Raw genomic sequence first — 24,796 nt, forward strand, 5'->3', positions numbered from 1 at the left:
TCACCCATCCATTCCCTAATCACACATTCCCTCACTCATTCCTTCATTTATTCATCCCCTCACTCATTCACCCATTTATTCTCTCATTTCTTCACTTGCTCATTCATTCCCTCACTCATCCATTCTCTCATTCATCACTCATTTCCTCACCCACTCATTTCCTCAATTCATTCTCTCATTCATTTTCATTCATTCACCCATTTCCTCACTCACTCATCCCTCATTCATTCACTCATCACTCATTCCCTCACTCATTCATTTTCTCACTCATTCCCTCACTCTTGTTCCTTCATTCATTCATCCCCTCGTTCACTCATGCTCTCACTCATTCATTCCCTCACTCATCCCTTCTCACTCATTCCCTCATCACTCATTCCTTCATTCATTCTCTCATTTCCTCAGTCATTCCTTCATTCATTAATTCCCTCCCTCATTCATTCATTTTCTCACTCCTTTCCTCATTCATTCCCTCACTTATCCATTCTGATTCCCTCACCACTCATTCCTTCATTCATTCATCCCCTCACTCATTCACTTACTCATTCTTCTCTCACTCACTCATTTCTTTACTCATTCAATCCCTCATTCATTCACTCACTTCCTCATTCATTCCCTTGCTCATTCATTCACTCCCTCACTTATTCCCTCATTCATTCACTCATCGTTCACTCATTCCCTCATTCACTCACTCATTCTCTCATTTATTCATCCCCTCACTCATTCACTCATCCATTCACTCACTCATTCCCTCATTTGTTCATCCCTTCACTCATCCATTCATTCTGTCACTCATTTCCTCACTCATCCATTCTCTCACTTGCTTGTTCACTCATTCATTCATTCTCTCTCATTTCCTTACTCGTCCATTCTCTCACTCGTTCACTGATTCCTTCATTCTCTCACTCATTTCCTCATCCATCCATTCCCTCATCACACATTCCCTCACTCACTCATTCCCTCATTTATTCATCCCCTCACTCATTCACTCATTTATTCTCTCATTTCTTCACTTGCTCATTCTTTCCCTCACTCACTCACTCTCTCTGTCGTTCATCAGTCATTTCCTCACCCACTCATTCCCTCAATTCATCCCCTCATTTGCTTTCATTCATTCATTTCCTCACTCACTCATTCCCTCATTTACTCATCACTCATTCCCTCATTCATCCATTTTCTCACTCATTCCCTCACTCATTCATTTTCTCACTCATTCCCTCACCCTTGTTCATTCATCCCCACATTTACTCATGAGCTCACTCACTCATTCATACCAACACTCATCCATACTTACTCACTCCCTCATCACTCATTCCTTCCTTCATCCCCATTCACTCATTCTCACTCATTCCTTCATTCATTAATTCCTTCCCTCATTCATTCATTTTCTCACTCACTCCTTTCCTCATTCATCCATTCTCATTCCCTCACCACTCATTCCTTCATTCATTCATCCCCTCGTTCACTTATTCATTCTTCTCACTCATTTCCTCATTCATTCATTCACTAATTTCCTCATTCATTCCCTTGCTCATTCATTCACTCCCTCACTCATTCCTTCATTCACTTATTCCCTCATTCATTCATTCACTCACTTATTCACTCACTCATTCATTCCCTTGCTCATTCATTCACTCACTCATTCCATCCCTCATGCATTCATTTTCTCATTCATTCACTCACTTGCACAGTCCCTCACTCACTCATGTCAATGCACTTTTTACATTTTTCTCCTTCAAAGAGAAGCCAGAGAGATAATATGGGGCTATAGTAGGCGCTCTCTGCGGGGACCTGGGCTCAGTTAGCACCCGAGCATTCACCTGCCCTGCATGGGATAGGGGCTTGGCTCCTCCTGACAGAGAGGATAAAGAGAACACATCATTCCATCACTCACTCACTCATTCATTCACTCACTCACCCACTCCTCCCCTCCCTGCCCTATCAGGCAGGTCTTTCCAGGGACCCTCTGGCAAGCAGGCAGAGGTGTAGTGCAGGGATATGCCCTTTTGCAGCTCACGTGGGAGGTGACAGAGTGCTACCAAGCAAACAAGCAGAAGATCCATCATGTCAGATGTCAACAAGTGTGCTGGAGGAGGAGAAGGCAGGGCAGCACCTGGGGGAGGGCCTCACTGAGAAGACAGCCTGTGAGGAGGCTGGCATGGCGAGGACCGAATGGACATGGAGGATGGGGAGAGGGGAGGCAAGGAGGCCAAAGGCCCAGCACCTGTAGGCCTCAGCAAGAACCGTGGCCTCTATTTAGGTGAGATGGTAGTCACCTGAGGATGTTGAGCAGAGAAGGGCCACAGTCTGACTCATACTTTAACAGCCCTCTCGCCTCCGTGTGGAAACAGACTGGGTGCAGGAGAGAAAGTGGGGCCAGCCAAGGAGGCTGCTGCTGCCGTCCCTCAGATGCTGGTGACAGCTGTGCAGCTGGAAGGAAGCCACATGATCCTGGCCACACTTAGGAGGAGAGTGGCTGGGCCAGGTGTGGATATGGAATGGAGAAGGGCATGGAGGATGCCCAGCAGCAGGAGGTTGGGTTCCCTATGCTGAGGAGGGAGGGCTGAGTCCGGACAGAGCCCAACTTGTGTAGGGATGGGTTTGGCATCTATATGGGGCCCTGGAGAAAGCACAAGCCACCTAAAGCTGGCACGGGGAGGGTGGCCTGGGCTCCGTCCTCCCCAGTGGCGGGGCAAGGTCTGCAAGTGGATGTGTGTGTTTAGAAATCTGCTCCAAGCATGGATGGGAGAAGATAAACTCCACACACGCTGATCGAAGCTGGGAAGCACTGCTGGAGTTGGTATCAGGTGACAGGCATGGCTCAGGCAGTGATCAGCCTGTCTGAAAAAGGGCCTGCTGTGCTCTCGGCAAGGAAGATTGCCATCCAGGGTCAGAGGCTGCTGTGACGGACAGACAGACGCCATTCCGAAAACATCAGATTTATTAGGATTAGCTGTAGTGTACACTGATTCCTTTAGCTCTAAACGGATACATATGTGCCCCGCAGACAGTATACACGCAGGGATGTGACTGAGCCACAGTGACATAGCAAACCCAACAGCTGGCTTGTGAAGCCATCGTGATCCCAACAAGGTCTATGTTAGCAACTGGTGAAAGAAGAAGAGAATGAGATGGGACCCAGGTGGGCCTGGGGGTGGGATCCTGTGGGTTTTCAGAGCACCCACCAGTGCTCCCTCAGTGAGCCCAGCACCACATGGAAGTGGAGGGAAGCTGGGTCCCTGCTGGAAGAGAGGGAGGCTGACTCTCTACCCCTCACCTCTGCAAGGAACTGAGGCCTGTAGTGTTGCGGCTGTCACCAGCTATAGGCGGCATCTTCTGTAAAAAGCTTTTCAGGCATGAAACCCATTTCTGTATGGACTGGGCTGTGTTGACGGTGGTGCTTGGGCCTTGAGTGCCAGGCCTCTCTGGGTCCCTTCCCTGGCCTTTGCCTTCCTTTCACCTTCTCAAGGCCAAGCTATGTGAGACCCGGCATCCCTTCCAAACCTCAATTCCTCCACGCCCCTGCGCTGGTGTGACTCCAGAGCTCAGAATGTCAGCACGGAGCCATCAATATCAAGAAGGAACTCAACTCAAGGCTTCACAGCTTTCCAAGGACAGGGACCGGCTCTGTCGTGGCTGCACGTGAGATGTCAGGCATGCTTACGCACAGGGTCCTATGCTGGCTCCTGACCCAGGAGGGGGACATGGTGGGCAGATGTACCAGCCCTTCCGGATAACATGACAGTCCCAATTTCAGGAAAGTTTTTATTTTAAATATTGGTGATTCTTTAACCAGGAATGCAAATGCTACTGAAGTGCTGTGTGTGTCTCTGTGAGAGCCTTCATATAAATAAATTCATGCATCTAAACAGTCCCTGGTCAGGCCGCATGCCGATATTCCATTTGGGGAATGGTGATGCCATCACATGCGTCTGGGGGAGGCGGCAGGGAGGCGTAGGGACTTTGTGTGACCTGCTCTATCACAGCTCCTGGGAGAATTACAGATCTGAGCCCAGGGCATCTCTGGGCTTTTGGAAAGGGTTCCTACTTTTCCTGAGCTCCCATGGCTGCCCTGCTGCCGGGGCTGACTGAGCAGGCGGGGCTGGCTTTCTCTCTCAGTGCATATTTTACATTTTTCTCCTTCAAAGAGAAGCCAGGGAGACAACCTGGAGCTACAGAAGGTGCTCTGTGGGGACTTGGGCCGGGTCAGCAACGAAGCCCCCACCTGCCCCTTGTGGGGTGAGGGCTTGGCTCCTCCCCCAGGGCACAGAGTGATCTTCAGCAGAGTGGCCTGTTCTTGGCTCTCATGGTGTGGTCAGGGCTGCTGGAGGGAGGGTGGAGGGGCACACTCTCCAGGAACCAAGGTTAGTCTCCAGAACAGGGCCTGGAAGAGCAGTGGCAGTTCCCGCTGCTGGAGGAAGAAGGGCGGGAGCCCCCGACACCTAGACTTCATGTTGGGCGTCCTGGTGGGAAGTGGCCCCCTTTTCCATGGCCCCAGAACCCCTAGATTGCACCTTCTGCAGGGCTTCAACGGTGGCAAAGCCCTGACCAGGGTCATATTTGCACTAAGGAGCCTCCTGAGGTAACAGCAAGTCCCATTTAGAAGGTGAAAGTATTCCCGAGGCGGGTGGTGAACCCCACTTATTGCTGGGACCAAGTGAGGCCTAGGGCAGGGCTGGGGTGGTTTTGGCACCTGAGAAGGGCAGGCTAGGCCCAGGGCCTCAGCTCCGAAAGATTGGCTGATGCCAGCCTTGGCCCTGGATGAGGCCTGTCCTGGCCTGTCCTGCTGTGGCCTGGGGCAGGGCTGGGGGTGCCTCTGGTCCCTGCTCTGGGTCACTGAGTGCTCCATGTAGACCTGGGCAGGAAGGCCTGGCCTGTCACTGTGCTGGGCCTCTCTTCTCCTGCCACCAGAGGTAGCTGTGCTGCTAGCACTGACACTCCCAGGGTAGCTCTGGGCCATAGGCAGGCCCAGGCCCAGGCCTAGGGATCACAGCCCCATAGGCTGCCACTGCTCCATGGTCCCTGGTGGGCAGGAAGGGCACTGGGCCTTGCCCATAGGAAAGGCCCAGCCAAGTCCCCTCTCGGGGGCTGCTGGCTTAGCTCCTGGAGCACAGGGCCCTCTGGCCCCACCATTGCCGGCCCAACCTGTCCAGTTCTGTACAGTAGCATCAAGCTCTGATTCCCTCACACTCCCCTTGCTCCCTCCCACCTATCCACAAAATAGTCTCTGCTTTAAAATATACATTATATATTAGACATTTCATCTTCAATATGATTCTCTCATAGCATCAGGTAAAATTAGTGACTCCAGAGGAAAGGCAGCCTTTGTGAGTACAGGCAGCACTCGGGGGCCAACCTGAGCCTCCCCCTGGCAGGAAGGGAAGGGCAGGGGACAGAGAAGAGCCTCAGTTTCCTGCTCAGTTCTCCTTCTGGGCTAAGCCTCACCCCCCTCTCCTCTGCAAAGCCTGGCCTCAGGCTAACAAGGAGCCCACAAAGTCATGGGTGGCTGCTCATTTTGAGGAAGGGCTGGGCATTTTCTGAGCCTCAGAGGGGCACGTGAGTCTGCCCCGGGGAGCTGGCCCCTATGGAGACAGCAACCACCTCATCACATGGCCAGAGGAAGGCCACCAAGCGAAGGCTGGTCAGAGAGGGTGCTGGGGCGTGAGCGAAGGGTGGGCAGGAGGGAGGTGCCTCCAGTTATTGCAGTCTGGTGTCCTGGGAACACCAGGAATTCCTGGAACCCTTGTGGGAGCTGGGAGAGGCAGGGCAGAGGCTTGGCTTTGTTTTCAGTGGACATTTTAGTACATTCTTTGTGGAAAATCACCTGGGACTTTTCTCTTTTTTTGCATAAAGTGTCTACCCATTAAGGCAGGTCCAGTGTCTGATAGCCTAATGTATAACGAAAATGTCTTTTTGTTATTTTTTAGAAAATTGTGCTAGGGATTTCTCCAATTTCTGATTTTTTTTTTGCAAGCCATATCTGAGAAGCCATCTCTGCCCTTCCCCTGCCTGCGTCCCCCAGACCATGAACCGGGCACCGGCCAGTACATTCAGGGTGGGGACGCAGTTCCTGCAGTGGCTGTCCTTTGAGAGACCCACATGTTTATTTCATGGAAGACGGAGTTGGTGACTTCAGGAAGCTCCTTGTGGAGAACATGGTAGGCACCTTCATAAATCTGCAATGAGGAGAGACATGGAATCAGAGCTGCACCATCAGAGGCAGGTGCAGGGAGCGGAGACTGCGGGCAGTGGGCAGGGGTCTGCAGCATTCTCCGGACCCTCTCCCTATGCCAGAGGACCTGGCCCTGACCTCCCATTATTAGGAGGCCAACACCTTTCTATCAGATGATGGTTCAAATGTGTTACAGTGTCCCAACGTGTTCTCGAACTTCCTTTCTCAAATGCAAACCTTCCCTCACTCCACATCTCTCCCCATCCCTGGACCTGTTTCTGTGTCTCTGAGTCAGGCAACCTTCTCAAAAGAGGGAGTTCCACTCCCAGCCTCACATCCTGACCTCCACGGGGTCCTCAGGTCATCCCAAGCCGGCTTCCACTCCCGCCAACCCACGGTGGCTATCCTGGCAAGGTCTCCAGGGACCTCCATTGCCGTGGCAGGGGACACCGTGCTGGTCATTCATAAGCTGCTCACTCTCACCTTCTAGAAACACTTTCCTCTTGTGGTTCCATGGCTTTAACTTCTGATTTTCTTTCGACCTCGCCGGCAGCTCCTTCTCAAACCAGGCTCACCCCACCCACTGGCCTCTGCAGGTGGCTGGACTACGGGCTTGGCTGTGTTCTCCTTCACTCTCCCTGGTCACCTTGTCCAGTCCAGTGGTTTTAAAATCCATCCTGGGCTGATGACTCTGGAATTTACATCTCCAGCCAGACTTCCCTTCTGCCTCTAGACTGCCGACCTGCCATATCCATCCGAACTCCTGGCAGGGACCTCCAGGCTTCAGTGCGAAGCTAACGGGCGTCTCCAGGTGGACTCCGGTCATCGCTCATGTCAGTCTCTCTGCCTGGCGTTTCTGGTCTCATTACAGCCTCCTCATTACTGCAAGCCTGAACCCAGGGTTCGTCCTTCATGAGAGTGATCTCACTCTCTGCCACCCTGCTTGGCTTGCCCTGCCTTGGTTGTCACTGTCTCCTACCTCCTCCTTACCCCAGCTCCTGTCTTCCCAAGGCCACTGGGGGATGCTTTTAAAATGAAAATCAGAGAACGTCACTCCTTGGCTTGAAATGCTCGGGTGGCTTCTCATCTAACCAAGAGAAGAAGTTTAGACTTCCCAGGTGGTGGGGCTCCCCTGCCCCGTGCCACTAGCCTCCCTGACTGGTGCATCCTCACTGGCTGCTCTTCTTATGGTTGCGTGCCTATGCCAGCCTCAGGTCCTCAATCTCTCTCTTGCCTCAGTCTGGAAGGTTCTTCCACTGGCTCTTCTCACCAACAGACTGCAGGCCTGGCTGTCCCATCTAAAGTGCTGCTTTTCCCCTGTCCCCCTCTATGCCTACACTACACTCTGCTGAGTTTCCTTAGGGGCACCGACTCCTCTCCATCATCATCCGTTTCATTTATTTGCTCATCCCACCAGGATACAGGTTCCAGGGGGACAAGGCAGAGCCTTTGCCTGTCTTGTTCTCTGGGCCTGACAGAAACTTAGGGCCCCATAAATACTTGAATTAAAGAAGCAATGAATGGATAGCTGGGTAAATGAATGAATAAACAATCTTAGTGTACTCCTTTAGCAGGGACTTGCAAGGGTTCACATTGGTGTAAGGGCGGTCTGAGTGATGCTTTCACGGATGAATGCAGTGTTCCACTGTGGCTTTTAAAAAATATATTTTGCTGGGCGAGGTGGCTCACGCCTGCAATCCCAGCACTTTGGGAGGCCAAGGCAGGTGGATCACCTGAGGTCAGGAGTTCAAGACCAGTCTGACCAACATGGTGAAACCCCATCTCTACTAAACATATAAAAATTAGCCGGGCGTGGTGGCAGGCACCTGTAATCCCAGCTACTTGGGAGGCAGAGGCAGGAGAATCACTTGAACCCAAGAGGCAGAGGTTGCAGTGAGCCGAGATCTCGCCATTGCACTCCAGCCTGGACAACAAGAGCAAAACTCCATCTTGGGAAAAAAAAAAAAATATATATGAGTGTATATATATATATATATATATATATATATATATATATTTTTTTTTTTTTTAAAGCTGGGCACAGTGGCTCATGCCTGTAATTCCAGCACTTTGGGAGGCCGAGGTGGGAGGATCACCTGAGGTCAGGAGTGAGACCAACCTGGTCAACATGGTGAAACCCCGTCTCTACTAAAAATACAAAAATTAGCCTGGCATGATGGCAGGCACCTGTAATCCCAGCTATTCAAGGGGCTGAGGCAGCAGAATCACTTGAACCTGGGAGGCAGAGGTTGCAGTGAGCCGAGATGGCGCTGCTGCACTCCAGCCTGGGTGACAGAGGGATACTCTGTCTGAAAAAAAAAAAAAAAAAAAAAAAAAAAAAAAATATATATATATATATATATATATATATATATATATATATAGTCTTGCTGTCTAATATTCCACATAACCAAGCCACAGGGCCTGTCCTCAGGGCCCCTGTCTGCAGAGCTAGCTCTGGCAGGTCACTTCGTGGATCAGGCTCTGCCAAGTCCTGCCAGCACCTGTGTGCCCTGAGCCCTCTGGTGGCCATGGCTCCTGGGCTACTGCAGCCACCACTGGTGCAGAGGGAGGCTTGGGCATCATACATGTCCTTGGAGCCTGGACATGTCTCTCTCTCAGGAGATTTTATTTGCTCAGTGCCCAGTTGCAGATTCTTTTCTTGCCTATAACATCTTTTGATTGTTCTTTTTCCCTTTGAGGCTCATTCATGCAAAACAATCAGCAAATGACTCATGTGTTCTCTTGAAATTCATAGGCTCCTGGGATTCCTTTTATTTATTTATTTCTCGGTCAAGCAGGCTGGTCCCTATCCTGAGACCTGGGAGGTGGCTCTCGAGGGTCTGGGCAGATGTGCCCCAAGGGGTGCTGCCTTCCTGTCACCCTTCCACCTTGGGGGGAAGTGGGCAAGTGGCAGCCACTCACCTTGAGAGTCTTGTCCTGGCTCTTGGCTAACTCCATGAGCAGGTAGGCCCCTTTGCTATCACACAGGCGATCGGCAGAGCCCTGGAGCAGCAGGAAGGGCACAGTCAGCTTGGGGAGGGCGCGCTCCACCCGCGAGACGGCATTCAGCAGCTGGATGCCAAAGCACACCTTCAGCCCTGCCCGGCAGATCAGGGGGTCTGAGTTATAAATGTCGACCTGGAGGAAGAAGGAGAGGGTTCCATCAGCATGGGCAGGGCTCACTTCTATAAGCCAGACCTATTTCCTGGTAGCTTTTCCCTCTGCTCTGGCCTGAAGGGTTGATTCCATTCACGTCAGCTGGGCTTGGGCATGGCTCTGAAGGCCAGCCGTGTTCATCCACAAACCTCATCTGCACCACTGGCAGTGCCTCTCCTTTCAGGCTTGAGGGTTTCACATACACACGGGTGCCTGTAGAAAATGTCAAGTATTGGCCAGGTGTGGTGGCTCACGCCTGTAATCCCAGCACTTTGGGAAGCTGAGGCGGGCGGATCACCTGAGGTCAGGAGTTCAAGACCAGCCTGACCAACATGGTGAAACCATGTCTCTACGGGGTTTTTTGTATTTTTGTAAAAATACAAAAACTAGCTGGGTGTGGTGGTGGGCGCCTGTAATCCCAGCTACTTGGGAGGCTGAGGTGGGAGAATCCCTTGAACCTGAGAGGCGGACTTTGAAGTGAGCCAAGATGGCGCCACTGCACTCTAGCCTAGGCGACAGAGCAAGACTCCTTCTCAAAAAAAAAAAAAAGAAAATTTCAAGTATTAATTTGTATTTTAAAAAATATAAGCAGCAGCATATTGTTCACATCAATTATTTTATTAAAAAGTAGCTCTGCAGCAGTTTTCGCATTTGATTTTTGTTCTCTGTCTCCGCTGAAGTGGATGAGGGGCAAACAGTAACTGCAGGAACAGTTTACTGGGGTCTGTGCTGGAAAGTGAGGGCCCATGCTAGGAGCCCCTGGAGGGGCTTCGGCCAGGCACTGACGATCGGCTTTGAGGTGAGGGACGCCCAAGGGTGGGTCTGGCTGCGGTGGGCTCGGCCTCCGTGTCCCCCAGGGCTACACAGGGTGGTGAGACGCCCTGACAGGGAGGCCTGGGCCCTGGCTGTGCCCAAGGCCATCTCTGCCCCTCTACGGGATGTGGGTCCTCTCTCCTCAACCACCAGCCTGTGGATCTTGCCTTTCAAGGGGCTGCTCTCTCCCCTGTCCTTGCTCTCCCTGGCCTGTCTGGGTTTCTGGCTTCACTCTTCCTGCCTCTGTAAAGACAGCTCAGGCTCCACTGCCCCCATCTCTAGCATCTGCCCCACAGGATCAGGGGAGAAGTTTCTAGGAATCTCTCAGGCCCATAGGGGGCAGGAGTGAGCCCCTGATGCTCCTTTTTTTTTTTTTTTTGAGACGCAGTCTCGCTCTGTCACCCAGGCTGGAGTGCAGTGATACGATCTTGGCTCACTGCAGCCTCTGCCTCCAGGGTTCAAGTGATTCTGCTACCTCAGCTTCCCAGGTAGCTGGGGTTATAGGCGCTGGCCACCACACCCAGCTAATTTTTGTGTTTTTAGTCGAGATGGGGTTTTGCCATGTTGGCCAGGCTGGTCTCAAACTCCTGACCTCAGGTGATCCACCCGCCTTGGCCTCCCAAAGTGCTGGGATTATAGGCGTGAGCCACCGCGCCCGGCCCCATGATGCTTCTTCACTCATGTTTGTCATCCTTGCCAGTGGGTTCTTGGTGGGTTGGGGAGGGACCACGTGGTGAGGACTGGGTGAGGGTCAGAGAGCATGTGGGGATGAGGAAGGAACATGCTGCCAGCTGCTCCCCGTGCAACCAGGGTGCCCACTGTGCTAGGACTCAGCATTTCCAAGAACTGGGCTACACCCCTTCTGTTGTCACCCCTACAAGGCCTCGGCCAGAATTCTGGACCACACCAAGTGGAAGAGGCTGTCCTGCAGTCACCCCTGCCATCCCTGGATTCCTTCCCATGCTGGGGACTGAGCACCAAAAACCAGACCATTTGTGTAAAGCCACACGAGACAGATTAGCCACTTCCTGCAGCTGAGCTGGCATGAGTCCTGCTGGGCCAGGCCATCTGCTCGGAGCCTGAGAGGACACGGGACTGGCAGAGCAGTTCATGGGGGCCCACGGCCAGGCCCAACCACAGGGGGTGCTTCCCCAGGGTCAGCCAGGAGCCCTGAGGGAAGGAGGGCTGTAGGGCCCGCAAAAGAGCCTGGGGCTTGGGGTCAGTGGAGTCCCCAACAACAGCGCCATCTACCAGCTTGTGCCGGGCTGCAACATGCAGGGTCTCATTGAGTAATAAAAGTAATAATAGCTACATTTGAGCTCTGGCTGTCTGCCCGGCACTAAGTGTTTTTGCATGCAGTAACTCTCTGGGCCCCCGTAACTCCCCTGTATGAGGAATTGCTCTCATTCTCTCCATTACACAGAGGAGGAAACTAAAGCACAGAGAGGCTTGTCAACCTGCCTGCTGTTAGTTGCCCCAATTCTTGTTATCCCCTACAGAACCTTGATGTTTCCTTGGGTATAGAACTGCTCAGAAGAGACTACATTTCCCAGTCTCCCTTGCAGCTAGGTGTGGTCACATGACTAAGTTCTGGCCAATAGGAAGTAGGCAGGGGCTGTGTGCACACTCTGGGTCGAGGGCTTATTTTCTCCTTGCCCCATAGAAAGAGTCAGGGCCATGTGGACAAGGTTCGCCCCTGGAAGCTAGAGCAACAAGATGGGTGTCCTGATGCCAAGAAGTCACCCCCTCTCTTGGTTAAGCTGCTGTTGTTGGGGGTATGGGTTCCAGCAGGCTGGCCGTGCCCTGGGCTGGGCCACCACCCCGTCCCATGCTGTCTCCAGGGCTCCTATGGGACCTGTGGGGTGGGGGCCACACCCTCGCCTCTGTTGCCAGCGATGTCTTACAACCACCTTCTTCCTGCAGCAGGCCTGCTGCTTTGCCCCGCTGACCCCAAGTGTCCTGGGCACAGCAGGCGCTCGGGGACTCTGCTTCTGAGTTTAATTGCACTGATGGCCCAAGCGGCTTCCTGCTCTTGGCTTCATTTTCCATGTCTTGATCACGTAGGCCCTGTTTACACAATGGCCTATTCTGGGCCTGGGGCCCAGCCACCAGATGTGTCGGGGAAAGAGCAGGCCCCTGATGTGAACCACAGCCTGGACTGCAGGGAGGGGCAGAGGGAAACTGGGACCAGGAGGTGGGGCAGGGCTGTACCACATGGGAAGATTGAGGCACAGAGGGGCCAAACCCTCCCCTCAAGTGGCAGTTCTGGCCCAATCACAATGGCCTTGATTTTTTGATAGCTTAAGATCTCAATCCACCAAAAGTCCTAGGAATGTGGCTTGTGGCTCCCAGGAAGGAGATAGCCAGGCCCCTTCCTCCCAAACCAGGCCCAAGCCCAGAACATGAGCCCATTCATTCAATAGGGACCAAAGAGTCAGTCCCCAAATATTCCACACTGCATGATTCCACTGATGTAACGTTCTTCACGTGACAAAACTAGAGAAACAGAGACCAGACTCACGGCTCTCAGGGCTGAGGAGGGTGTGGGGCGAGTGGGGAGGGGATGCGGCTGCAAAAGGGCAACATGAGGGGTCCTTGTGGGGATGGAGCCATCTGTGACTCGACTGTGTCAAGGTCAGTATCCTGGTTGTGATATTGTCCTATCGTTTTGCAAAATGTCACTGCTGGGGGAAACTGGGTAATGGGTACATGGAATCGCTCTGTATTATTTCTTACAGCTGCCTGTGAGTTACAGTGATCTTAAATGAAAAGTTTAACTAAAAACAAATAACAAAGGCCCAGGCTTTGGCACAATCTCTCGCACCCCCACCTTCCTGTTTGGCTCACCATGGCTCCCACCAGCTGAGACCAGGGTCTGCTGGGGACATGGCAGCTGGAAGCAGGAGCCCAAGCTGGGGACCCAGGTCCAAGTGACCACCCCCACCGTGGCTCTAGATAACTGATTTCCTGGGGAGCCCCCACTGGCTGAGAGCTGAAGTCTTTTTTTTTCCCCGGGGTGGGGTTTGGGAGTATGGTAAGGCTCTACTCCTTCCTGGGCCTCAGTTTCCCCATCAGGGGACCCCAAAGGCCCCTCTTGGGTTTTAAGTTTCACAAGCTGGCCTCCTGTTGAGCTTGACAGCCAGGAATACACCAGCTGGGGCTTCTGAATTTCCAGCACCGTCTCTCTGTGGGAAGAAACTTTGCACTAAAGCGCAGTAAATACAGCTGCAATCCTCAGCTGGGAGTTTTCTTACACTTACGGTTGAGCAAAATCTAGACATAACCCCTGCAGTCAAATCTCTTGACCCATTTTTTTTTTAAACCGTTCCATGATGAAATGCAATATCAGAGTTTAATTAGAATACTATGAAAAATAACTAATGATGTGTGGAGCCCTCGACTCTTTACTAGGTGCTGTGGTAAGTGCTTCACTCGTACTTGCTCATTTAATCTTCACAGGAACCCTGTGATGTAGGAACTATTATTATTACCTTTTTACGTATGAGGAGACAAGCTCAGAGAGGTTAGATGACTCACCCAAGTTTACACAGCAAGAGGCAGGGCCAAGGTAAGAACCTAGGCACTCTGCCACTGCCATCAGCATTCTTAGCCACTTACCATGCTCTGCTGCCTGTCTCGAGAGGAGAAGGTGAAGGTCAGTGCTGGGGCATAGACAGCCAGGAGCTATGCAGGTGGCAGGGGCACTAGTGCTCTCAGAAAAGGCAGGAATGGTCCCTGATGAGGACCATAAGCAGATGGGCCTGACAGATGGTGAAATGATCTGCTGGGGCCCAGGGGTTACCGCCCTTCACAGCCAGCCAGAAGGGATAGGGGAGCCCTTTTGGGCACAGACAGGCATGTGCCCTCCTGGAGGCACCCCTAATCACAGAGAAATACAACCCAGCAGGCTTCATCCCTGTAGATCTGTCCACAGCTGGCTCTTCCTGCTCCTCCTTCCCTGCAGTCTCCTCCCTTTTCCTACGGAAGCCTCACCCTTCCACCTGGGCTTTAGAGCCCATCCTGGAATTCCCACCTTCTTCCTCCATTGTTTAGATCTCTCTTAATCCATCCATTTCCAATACAGGGAACTTGGATAGCCTTCTCTGGCATAATAGAGAAAGAGTGCATGACAACTCTACCTGAGTGATCTCTGTGAAATTTAGAAACCCGCAGGAACCCTAACAGGAACTGGCGGGTCTTTGCAGAGACGATGTCCTCATTTCCCACCTTTGTCTTGAATGGCCGGAGACATAATTTGTGGTGGAAAGAGCTGGATGAGAGAATCCTCTTGTGATGGCTTCTGTCTCCCATCACAAACAGCTTTTCAGCCCCTTGCTCTTAGCTTAATTAACATTGTCTACTCTGCTTTCAGGCCTCAGCTCAGCCTTCCCAGACCCCCACAGACTCTGCTGCCCCAAAGCCCTTCTCCCATGCCTCACTTGGCCTGGTCTGCAATCAGTACATCTCTTCCCACATGTCTGCCCCATGTGAGGGTCAGGGCTCTATCTGTCCTGCCCTCTGCATGGCCTGCACGGTGGCTGGCACAGGGGAAGCCTTTGGTAAACTCTGGTGCAATGGATGAATAAGCAAACCATTCCCTAATCCAGCCCAAGGAGTAGCACCTTTGGGTACTGAGAGGCCAGCACAGACCTCACGGCAGCTGGGAACCGCTGGCCACCTGCTGGCCAAGACAGTGTCCACAATGGGAATGAGACTTAGGACCCTCGAAAGGGGAGGTCCTTGTCATTTCATTCAGCGAACGGCCTTTCTGCGTGCACATGTGGAAAGCCCTGATAGCTTGCTTTTGGAGCCGCTTGGCATTGCTTTCCTTCAGTGCGTCGTGCTGAACCCCAGGCCCGTGGAATATCCTAAACGCAAATAAGAACGTACCGTAGGCTGCGTGTGGTGGTGCATGCCTGTAATCCCAGCACTTTGGGAGGCCAAGGTGGGCAGATCACTTGAGCCCAGGAATTCAAAACCAGCCTGGGCAACATGGTAAAACCCCTTCTCTACAAAAAATACAAAAATTAGCCTGGTATAGTGGTGCACACCTGTAGTCCCAGCTACTGGGGAGGCTGAGGTGGGAGGATTGCTTGCACCCAAAAGGTGGAGGCTGCAGTGAGCTGAGATCACACCACTGCACTCCAGCCTGGGCAAGAGAGCGAGACCCTGCCTCCAAAAAGAAACAAAACAACAACAGCAACAACAAAAAAAAACAATGTCAATGTCCTGTGGAAGTTGGCCTGAATTTGGAACATGCTGAAGGCTGGAAACAGCTGTGCTTGGCGTGGCCATGGCGTGCTTCCTCTCCCACACCTTCCTTCCCAAGCTTGTAGCACCCTGGCCACTGCTGTCAGCCCCCAGAGGGCTCACGGCATTGGCTCCCTGTCACGCAGAGGTAGGTCCCATTTCAGACTCACAGATCTGTACCTGTCTCCCTCTGTGAAGAACCCTGTGGTGCTTCCCATGGGGGCTGCAGGGCAAAGTTCTAACTTCTTGGTATGGCCTGGGACACCTCCATCCCTGCCCTCCCTTAACACTCCCCACTCCCCTTGACCCCAGGGCCCTTGCACAGCATGTCCCCTCAGACCCCTTCCTTGGCTGCCTATGGAGTTTCTCCCTCCCTATCAACCCTCGGCTCAGCTGCCCTTCCTGCAGGCAGCCTTCCTTGGTCCCGTGTGTGTCATCCCCGGACCCCTTTCCTCATGTGCTTGTCGTCTGCACTACAGACTGGCCCTGACATCTCCGTTTCCACTATCCCCTTCCACGGCTTTTCTCTTATCTGCCAGCAACCCTGTTCCCTCTCTTCAAGGCCCAGGTTAAGCATTTCCTCCTGTGGACAGGTGCCCAGACCCCCTCGCCGACATCCATGCTTCTCTCCCCAGGCTCCTGTATCTTTGCCAGCACCTCCTTCAGTGGGCCTCTCTCAGAGCTGTGATAGCAACAGCTCTTACCTGCTAGGATCCATACCGTGCTAGGTGGCTGTGCAGTCATCTGGAGGGATCTGAGGAAGAGCAAGACTGAGTGTGGCTTCCAAGGTCACACTGAGGAGATGGAGCGGGGTCCAGACTCAGGTCCTTTTGGAAGTCTGTACTCTTCCCACTGAGCCCACCGCCTCTTTCCCCTCTGGACCACCGCAGTTGATGGGCCTGGCCGGCAGGGACAACAGGGCAACTCATGGGGTGTCACAGCCTCCAGCTCTAGCCTGGCTGGAGTGGGAGCCCTGAGAAAGTTTGTTGGTGCAGGGTGGCAGAGGGGAAATAGGCCCTGCCTGACTCAGCAGAAAGCTTCCCCGGCTCAATAGACCCAAGCAAGCCATGCCTACCAGGAGGCCTGAGTCCCCACAATGACCTTACCCTGCCTTGGGCCAGCCCCAGCTGGCACCCAGCCTCGGTGGCTGAAATTCCTGAACCAGATCAGGGCCATTTGGAAAGAAGATGTTGCTCCATATTCTCCTCTCCTGGAAGCTGCAGTGCCATTTTGGACAGAAAGAGGATAATCAAGGATGAGCCTACATTTCTGAGTTGCCACTTAATCAAGGGTGTGCAAATTAATGAGCATTCTTTCCTCCAAATTACTTTTTAGTATGAAGGTTTGAACTCCTGGACATCCTGGCATCTGTTTTTTTGTTTGTTTGTTTTTGAGATAGAGTCTCACTCTTGTCGCCCAGGCTGGAGTGCAGTGGTGCGATCTCAGCTCACTGCAACCTCTGCCTCCCAGGTTCAAATGATTCTCCTGCCTCAGCCTCCCGAGTAGCTGGGATTACAGGCACACACCACCATGCCCTGCTAATTTTTGTATTCTCAGTAGAGACAGGGTTTCACCATGTTGGCCAGGCTGGTCTTGAACTCCTGACCTCAGGTGATCTGCTCACCTCGGCCTCCCAAATTGCTGGGATTACAGGCATGAGCCACCGCATCCTGTCCTAGCATCCGCTTTTAAGAGCAGTGAGCTAGGAATGGCTCTGCAGGTCGCAGCCCTGGCAAATGGGGAAAGCTGTTTGCATAGCCCCGCCCCAACACTGTCTCCTCCCCCAGGATTCCTTCTGCAGAGCTTCGGAGTCTTCACAACCAGAAGTGATGCAAAAAGTCAACCTCTTTTTGTCCTTTGGAGTGGAGGGCCCTGGAATGTGGCTCTGAACACAGAAGTGCTCCTAGGTGACCACCAAGGGAAAGGAAAAAGCAGCCACCACATTCTCCGCCTTCTCACAGGCACAGGGATTTGAGGAATAATAAGAGAAACAAGAAAGAATTCCCGGGTCTTGCAGGGCCACTTTCATAACTGCTGATCACAGAACAGCAAAATTATGCAGTCTCAAGTCTTAAATGGTGACAACTGTGGAAACTGCAGCATGGACTAGATCGAGGACAACAAGGGGGAATGACTGTTACTTTTCCTAAATGTGATAATGGCATGGGGTCCTGTGTGGAAGCCTCTGTTTTGAGTCCTTCCTCTTGGGCAACCCAGGCGGAAGTATTCAGGTGCATTCAGGATCACGGTGTCTGCAGTTTACTTTCACATGGTTCAGCCAAAACAAGGTATCCACTTCATGACATTGGATTAGGCAACGACTTCTTGGATATGACACCAAAAGCACAGGCAACAAAAGAAAAACAGATAAACTGGACTACATCAGAAAGAAAAAAACCCTTATGCCTCAGAGGACATTATCAGCAGAGGGAAAAGGCAGTCCACAGAATAGGAGAAAATACTTGTGAATTATATTTGTATATGTGGTTAATATCCAGATAAGGGGTTAATATCCAGAACATATACAGAACTCCCACAACTTAACAACAAATAACAAACAACCCAATTAGGAAATGAGCAAAGCAAACAATGGGCCAGACAATCCTAAGCAAAAAGAACAAAGCTGGAGGAATCATGCTACCCAACTTCAAACTACATTCCAAGATTACAGTAACCAAAACAGCATGGCACTGGTACAAAAACAGACACATAACCAATGGAACAGAATGGAGATCTCAGAAATAAGACTGCATATCTACAACCATCTGATCTTTAACAAACCTGATGAAAACAAGCAATGGGGGAAGGACTCCCTATTTAATAAATGGTGCTGGGAAAACTGGCTAGCCATATGCAGAAAATTTAAACTGAACCCCTTCCTTACACCATATACAAAAACTAACTCAAGATGGATTAAAGACTTAAATGTAAAACCCAAAACTATAAAATCCCTAAAAGAAAATCTAGGCAATACCATTCAGGACTTAGGCACGGGCAAAGATTTCATGATGAAAATGTCAAAGCCAATTACAACAAAAACAAAAATTGACAAATGGTATCTAATTAAACTAAAGAGCTTCTGCATAGAAAGGGCTTCTGCACAGCAAAAGAAACTATCATCAGAGTGAACAGACAACCTACAGAATGGGAGAAAATTTTTGCAACCTATCCACCTGACAAAGGTCTAATATCCAGAATCTACAAGGAATTTAAACAAATTTGCAAGAAAAAAACAACCCCATCAATAATGGGCAAAGGATATGAATAGACATTTTTCAAAAGAAGACATTTATGTGGCCAAGAAACACATGAAAAAAAGCTCAACATCACCGATCATCAGAGAAATGCAAATCAAAACCACAATGAGATACCATCTCATGCCAGTCAGAATGGCGATTATTTAAAAGTCAAGAAACAACAGTTGCTGGTGAGGCTGGGAGAAATAGGAACACTTTTACATTGTTGGTGAGAATGTAAATTAGTTCAACCATTGTGGAAGACAACAGAAACAGCATTTGACCCAGCAATCCCTTTGGGTATTACTGAGTATACACCCAAAGGAATATAAATCATTCTATTATAAAGATACATGCATGCGTATGTTTATTGTAGCACTATTCACAATAGCAAAGACATGGAATCAACCCAAATGCCCACCAATGATAGACTGGATAAAGAAAATGTGGTACATATACATCATGGAATGCTATGCAGCCATAAAAAGGAACAAGATCATGTCCTTTGCAGGGACATGGGTGAAACTGGAAGCCATTATCCTCAGCAAACTAACGCAGGAACTGAAAACCAAACACCACATGCTCTCACTTATAAATGGGAGCTGAACAATGAGAACATATGGACACAGGGAGGGGAACAATACATACCAGGGCCTGTCAGGAGGAGGGGCACGGAGGGAGGGAGAGCATCAGGATAAATAGCTAATGCATGTGGGGCTTAATGCCTAGGTGATGGGTTGCTGGGTGCAGTAAACCACCATGGCACACGTTTACCTATGTAACAAACCTGCACGTCCTGCGTATGTATCCTGGAACTTAAAATAAAATTAAATTAAAAAAAAAAGAAAAAGAAAAACAGTAGACAAGAAATAGCAAAAAGAAAAGAAATGGGCAAAGGATCTGAACAAACATTTCTCTAAAGAAGACATACAAGGTCCCAGTGCAGTGGCTCACGCCTGTAATCCCAGCACTTTGGGAGGCTGAGGCAGGCTGATCGCTTGAGGTCAGGAGTTCAAGAGCAGCCCGACCAGCATGGAGAAACCCCGTCTCTACTAAAAATACCAAATTAGCCTGGTGTGGTGGCATGCGCCTGTAATCCCAGCTACTCAGGAGGCTGAGGCAGGAGAATTGCTTGAACCTGGGAGGTGGAGGTTGTGGTAAGCCAAGATTGCACCACTGCACTCCAGCCTGGGTGACAAGAGAGAAACTCCATCTCAAAAAAAAAAAAGAAGAAGAAGAAGACATACAAATGTCCAAAAATCACATGAAAAGACACTCAGCATCACTAACCATCAGGGAAACAGAAATCAAAGCCACACTGAGATGCCACTCCATACCCATTAGGATGGCTACTATCAAAAAACACAACTTAACAAGTGTTAGCAAGGACGTAGGGACACTGGAACCCTTGAGCACTGTTGGTGAGAATGTGAAATGGCACAGCCACCGTGGAAAATGGCAGCGTGGCTCCTCCAAAATTACCAGCAGAATATGACCCAGCAATCCCACTTCTGGGTACATGCATACCCAAAAGAATGGAAGCAGGGTCTGGAGTAGATATCTGCACTGCCACGGGCACAGCAGCATTATTCACAACAGCTGAGAGGTGTCTTTGAGAGAGCCTTGCCCAGGCTATGTTCCCACGGGAGCCCAACTAAGCCCACATCTTCTTTCTTTCCTCCACTGCCAAGGCCCTACTATGTGCATGTCCCACGTACCCACAAAGGTACTGAGAAAGAAGCTCAGTTGGGCCTGCTGGACACAGAGAACTCCTCAGTGTGTCCTGTATCTTGCTGGCAGCTGTGGCTTCCCTGACAGTCTCTGCAGTCCCTGGTTTTCTCCTGCCATTAAAGCATCAAACTTCCAGGATCTGCCTCTCGTGAGCTCACAGCCGTTTCTCCCAGCCTTGGTGGCTGGCAGGAGTGGGGCTGGGAGCGGGTCCAGAGCTGGAACATCTACAGAGGGTGGTGCAGGGCGCAAAAGCAATGTAGAGCAATTCACATGCTCCCTCGCCACCACCCCACATGGAGCCATATGCCCAAGAGACTTTCTAGTGCCTGTTGTTTTTTTAGGACATCGGGAAATTTTTAGCTGCAAATACTGGTAATAAGACTGTCTTAAATAGACAAGTATGCTGTGGGGAATGTAAGTGATGAACGATAGAGAGCCACAGAATAAAATCTGCTAGCCAAACCGAGTTTGCTGGAAGGTTCTTAGCTCGTTCTCGGAGGGAACTCCCGTGGGAGGCTGTGTCCTGGGGACAGTGTGGGAGGCTGAGGCCCATCTTTAGCTGTGGTTATGCTTAAGTCGAAGGCCTTGGCACAGCCGAGCTTTCCAAGACCCGGCAGGAGCCTTCCGAGGGCCTCTGGGCAGCATGGGTGCAGGACAGGCAGGCAACAGGGGGACCTGGAGCCAACTCCTCGACATTGGGCACATCCGAAACACCAGGCAGGGGAGACAAAAAAGGAAGCTGAGTGGCCACTCCTCACGGTTCCTGGGTGCTCAGAACTCAGCATATGGCCTGCCTGAGGGAATATAAACTAGCAGATGCACAGGAAGGGCCTCCCAGGGTACTTATAAAGAACAGAGACTGGGCTCTAGAAGACAAGTGGCCTCAAGAGATAAGCAGCTGAGGTTCCTAGCGCAAGGTGTGCTCAGAATTATGGCCTCTTTGCCTCCCGCTTCCACCCCTTCCACAGCCTGGGAGAGGAAGCAGTGCATTCCGCCTGAGTATGTGGATGGCTGAGGGTATGGGCAGATGCTGAGCAACCTCTCCTCCTCACCTCCTCCCACAGCGTCCTTGGCCATAGAACTCTTTAGAATCATGTTCAAGGCATCTCAGAGTAGGAAGGGATTCATCACATTCTGATAAAGCCTTTTTGGGGTGGAATGATTACCGTTTCAGTATTCTGATGTTCTGATCAGGGACCCTAAAAATATTGACAAACATAATAAATGTCTGTGTAGCAACTTCTTTGTTCCCTGGGTTTGAGTCCCAAGGGCACTTGGCCCGCAATAGCTGTGTTCTTGGGCAAGTGACTTGCCCTCTCTGGGCCCACACTTCTAGAACCACAAATACTGGTAATAAGACTGACTTCCTGGGGTCATGCTGAGACCAGAAGGGCTCTAGTGTCTGGCACAGGAGAATGATGCCATCATTGTGCATTGGGTAGTGTTGAGACAATAAAAAGTCTTCGTATGCCTTTTTTCCTGAAGGCTTCACACATGCAGGGAGAATGTGGCTCTACAGGGTGGCAGCTGTGGGGCGATGCAAGTGAAGAGAGCCCGCTAGCAGTCCTGGGTGGGTTGTGAGAATGCTTGTCACAGCAAACACCAAACATTCTGCTTTTGACATTCTGGCAACAGAGCCAAACTGCTTCCCTTCAGACAGAATTCCAGATCTTCCCCGGGGCCTGTGCACCCTCAAGTCCCAGGCTCCTGCACCCTTGATTCCCGGCCAGTGGCCCATCCCCCGTAGTCCTGCTCACTCAGCTTGTTAGGCAAACATTTCTTTTCTGTTTGAGGCTTTTATAGCTGCAGGGTTCCATGGGAAATGTCTTAGCTAAAGACGTGCCTCAAGACACCCTGATGTTAGATGCCTTTCCCAACACATTTTCCCCTCGGCGTTGCTATTTTTAAAGCTCAGCAGAACGTTCAGAGGGAGACGCAGAGCTGCGGCAGGCGAGGGAGGGAAAGGCATGCTCTTGATTTTTCCAACTGCAGTCCAGCCTGGGGGCTGACTGGCCACCTCCCTTCCTCATGTCTTCTCAGCAGGGACATTTATTAGTGTTTCTAAATAACTGATGACCTGGCCAGCCAGAAACCCGAGGCAGGAGGGCTCAGATGGGGGCTGTGGGTGGGGCAGGAACAGAGGAGGGGGGCCCCACCAGGTGCTTCCGTCCTGAGTAAGGCCGAGGAATTTCTCATTATTGCAAAAAGGAGAGAAAAGATCTGAAATTGGATGCTTTTAAATAAAGAGGGTTTGGAATCTCTTTTTAGTACCTCTTTTTTTCTTCCTCTTTGCCCGTGTATTTTCAGGTGCTCAGATAAACAACTTAGATTTGCACCTGGGAGCTTTGTCTCAAAGGGAGGCCCCTCCCTCCCTGACCCGTCTTTCTCAAACCTACTGTTGTCCTGGCACCGCTGCTACAAAGATCACTGGTTTTACCAGACACCACACCTTCAAGCTAGAGCCATTATGAGGGATGCAGGCAGGTGCAGGAGCCCCTGCCCCACACTGAGTTTCCCTGACAAAGTGGATCCCATAAAGAGAGCAATGGCCATGGCCATGGGCTGGGTGGACCAGCAATCAATTGTAAAACAAGAAACAGAGCTTAATGATCATAATTACTAGCTAGAGGGAGGCACCAAAGCATGGACTTTCAAATAAAATAGGCTAAAATCCCATCTCTGCCCTTGACTAGTTGTGCAATCTTGAACAGGTTATTTAACCTCTCCAAGCCTCAGTTTCTTAATCTGTGAAATGGGGTTAATGTCGATCTCATTCATGTCAGGATTAAATCAAACAGTGTATATTTGGCTTTGGTCTTTCTGGGTCCTAAAGTTGTGCTCTTTCACCATATGAATCTGCTTTTTGGAATTAAAGTTTTTTTCCTTTACTCAGATATTCTTTCGGAAAGACCAGGGGCCACATACTGGTCCCTGATGGGTCCGACCTGCCCCCAAGATGTAGGTTTGGGAGGCACTGTGGGCTTTAAAAACCAAATTATATTAGAATTTTAAATTAATGTGGATGGGTTGGATGGATCAGATGCCCTCTGGCTCCACACAGGCCTCATGGCTTGCTAGAATCTCTCACCAGTCTGATTTTTAAGCAGCTGGCCCTCAGAGGCCTGGGAGTTTTCAACCCCTGATCTAGAAAGTCTCTTTCCTACACACCACCGGCTATTCCTCTTGAGTTGCCCACTCTCTAAGAGACTCAGAGGGCCAGGAGGCCACATTTTATAATGAAGCTAGAGTCCAATAGCCCAAGGAAGTCTGGGAATATCCCCAGAATGCCAGAGCACTGCACTCCACTTCCCAGGGCCTTTTAGGGAGCCAGTGATCCAATGATTTCAAACTCCTAAAGCAAGAGGTCAACTGAGGCAGAAGAGTGGCAAACTTATTTGCTTAATCATGAAGATAATGGTGGTGTCTTCTGGATGCTTCCTACCCACTAGCTGCAAGCCCACAGGGTCCCTCTCCCATACCCAGACAGAGCACAGCTGGAGACCACACCTACCCACCTTCCCAGGCTAGCCTCACCACTGGCTGACCCCAGGCAAGTTATCCCACGTTATGGGGCTCAGTTTGCTCATCTGCAATATGGGTCTGTCCTTCCTTTGCTACCACTATTCTGAGTTACTCCCAGGGATCCCCTTCCTCTACTCTCAGTGGGTGGGGATGATACTACCCCTCTTTCCTGGACAAATAATCCAGGCCTGGACAATCAGTCAGTAAGAATAAGCCCTGAGACTTTTGCTGGAAAGAGGTGCTGTTTTTCCACTGGGGTTGCTCAGGTAAACCTGCTGGTGGCCCTCTTGGCCTTCACTGGGGGAAAGCCTGTCTGGGAATGAAGCTAAACCAGGGGAGATGAAAGCTGGGAAGAGACCGATGGAGAATAAGACTTTCGACGCCCTGGATCCAGCCATGTCTGAAGCCTTCAGTTCCATTCACCACAAAATCCCTGCTTTTGCTTAAATCACTTTGACGTGGGTTTCTGTCTCTTGCAACCAAGAGACTTGACTGGTACACACTCAACTTCCACTGTTGGCTCCTTTCATGTTTAGAACACAGCTCAGGCATCACAGCCAACCCACCCTTTCACCCAAACCTGAAGCCAACCATGTCTCATGCACCACTGTGTCCTCGTCACTTTGCGCAGGGCCTCGGTGAAAGAGCAGCAGAGAATGCCAAGGCTGGAGCCAAAACTCTGATACCCCATGGGGGCAGCCACCCAAGCTACCCCTGGGGTTTCGGTAAGCCTCTCACCTCTGTCTTATTCCGAGAGAGCACACTGGAGTCGATGGGCCCAAGGGACAAGTTTGGCAGCACAAGGTTGAGCACTTTCGCAGCAAGGACCTAGCCGGGGAGGGAAAACAAGAGCTGTGAGTACAAGTGGCATCCACGCCCAGCTCTTCCGCAGTGACAATTTATAGTACATTAAGGA

The 24,796-nt window shown here is 51.0% G+C and overlaps 1 protein-coding gene across 9 annotated transcripts in view; it reads right to left on the minus strand.

Moving 5' to 3' along the window:
• Window positions 1-2,920: 2,920 nt before the first annotated feature.
• The window catches only part of MGLL (monoglyceride lipase), a 134,317-nt gene continuing 112,441 nt past the window's right edge, over window positions 2,921-24,796 (minus strand). For 5 of the 9 annotated variants that reach the window (XM_055259765.2, XM_055259760.2, XM_055259763.2 and 2 more), the window contains 3 exons: window positions 24,619-24,708; window positions 9,095-9,310; window positions 2,921-6,173 (listed from right to left, as the gene is read on the minus strand). In XM_055259765.2, the coding sequence (XP_055115740.1) occupies window positions 6,048-6,173; window positions 9,095-9,310; window positions 24,619-24,708 (432 nt within the window). In that variant the 3' untranslated portion in view covers window positions 2,921-6,047. Of the gene's footprint in view, window positions 6,174-8,550; window positions 9,311-24,618; window positions 24,709-24,796 lie in introns of those variants that run through there. The other 4 variants (XM_055259766.2, XM_063630229.1, XM_055259764.2 and 1 more) reach the window with 2 other exon arrangements.

The sequence above is a fragment of the Symphalangus syndactylus genome, chromosome 21 (assembly GCF_028878055.3).
Source record: "Symphalangus syndactylus isolate Jambi chromosome 21, NHGRI_mSymSyn1-v2.1_pri, whole genome shotgun sequence".
Taxonomy (NCBI): domain Eukaryota; kingdom Metazoa; phylum Chordata; class Mammalia; order Primates; family Hylobatidae; genus Symphalangus; species Symphalangus syndactylus.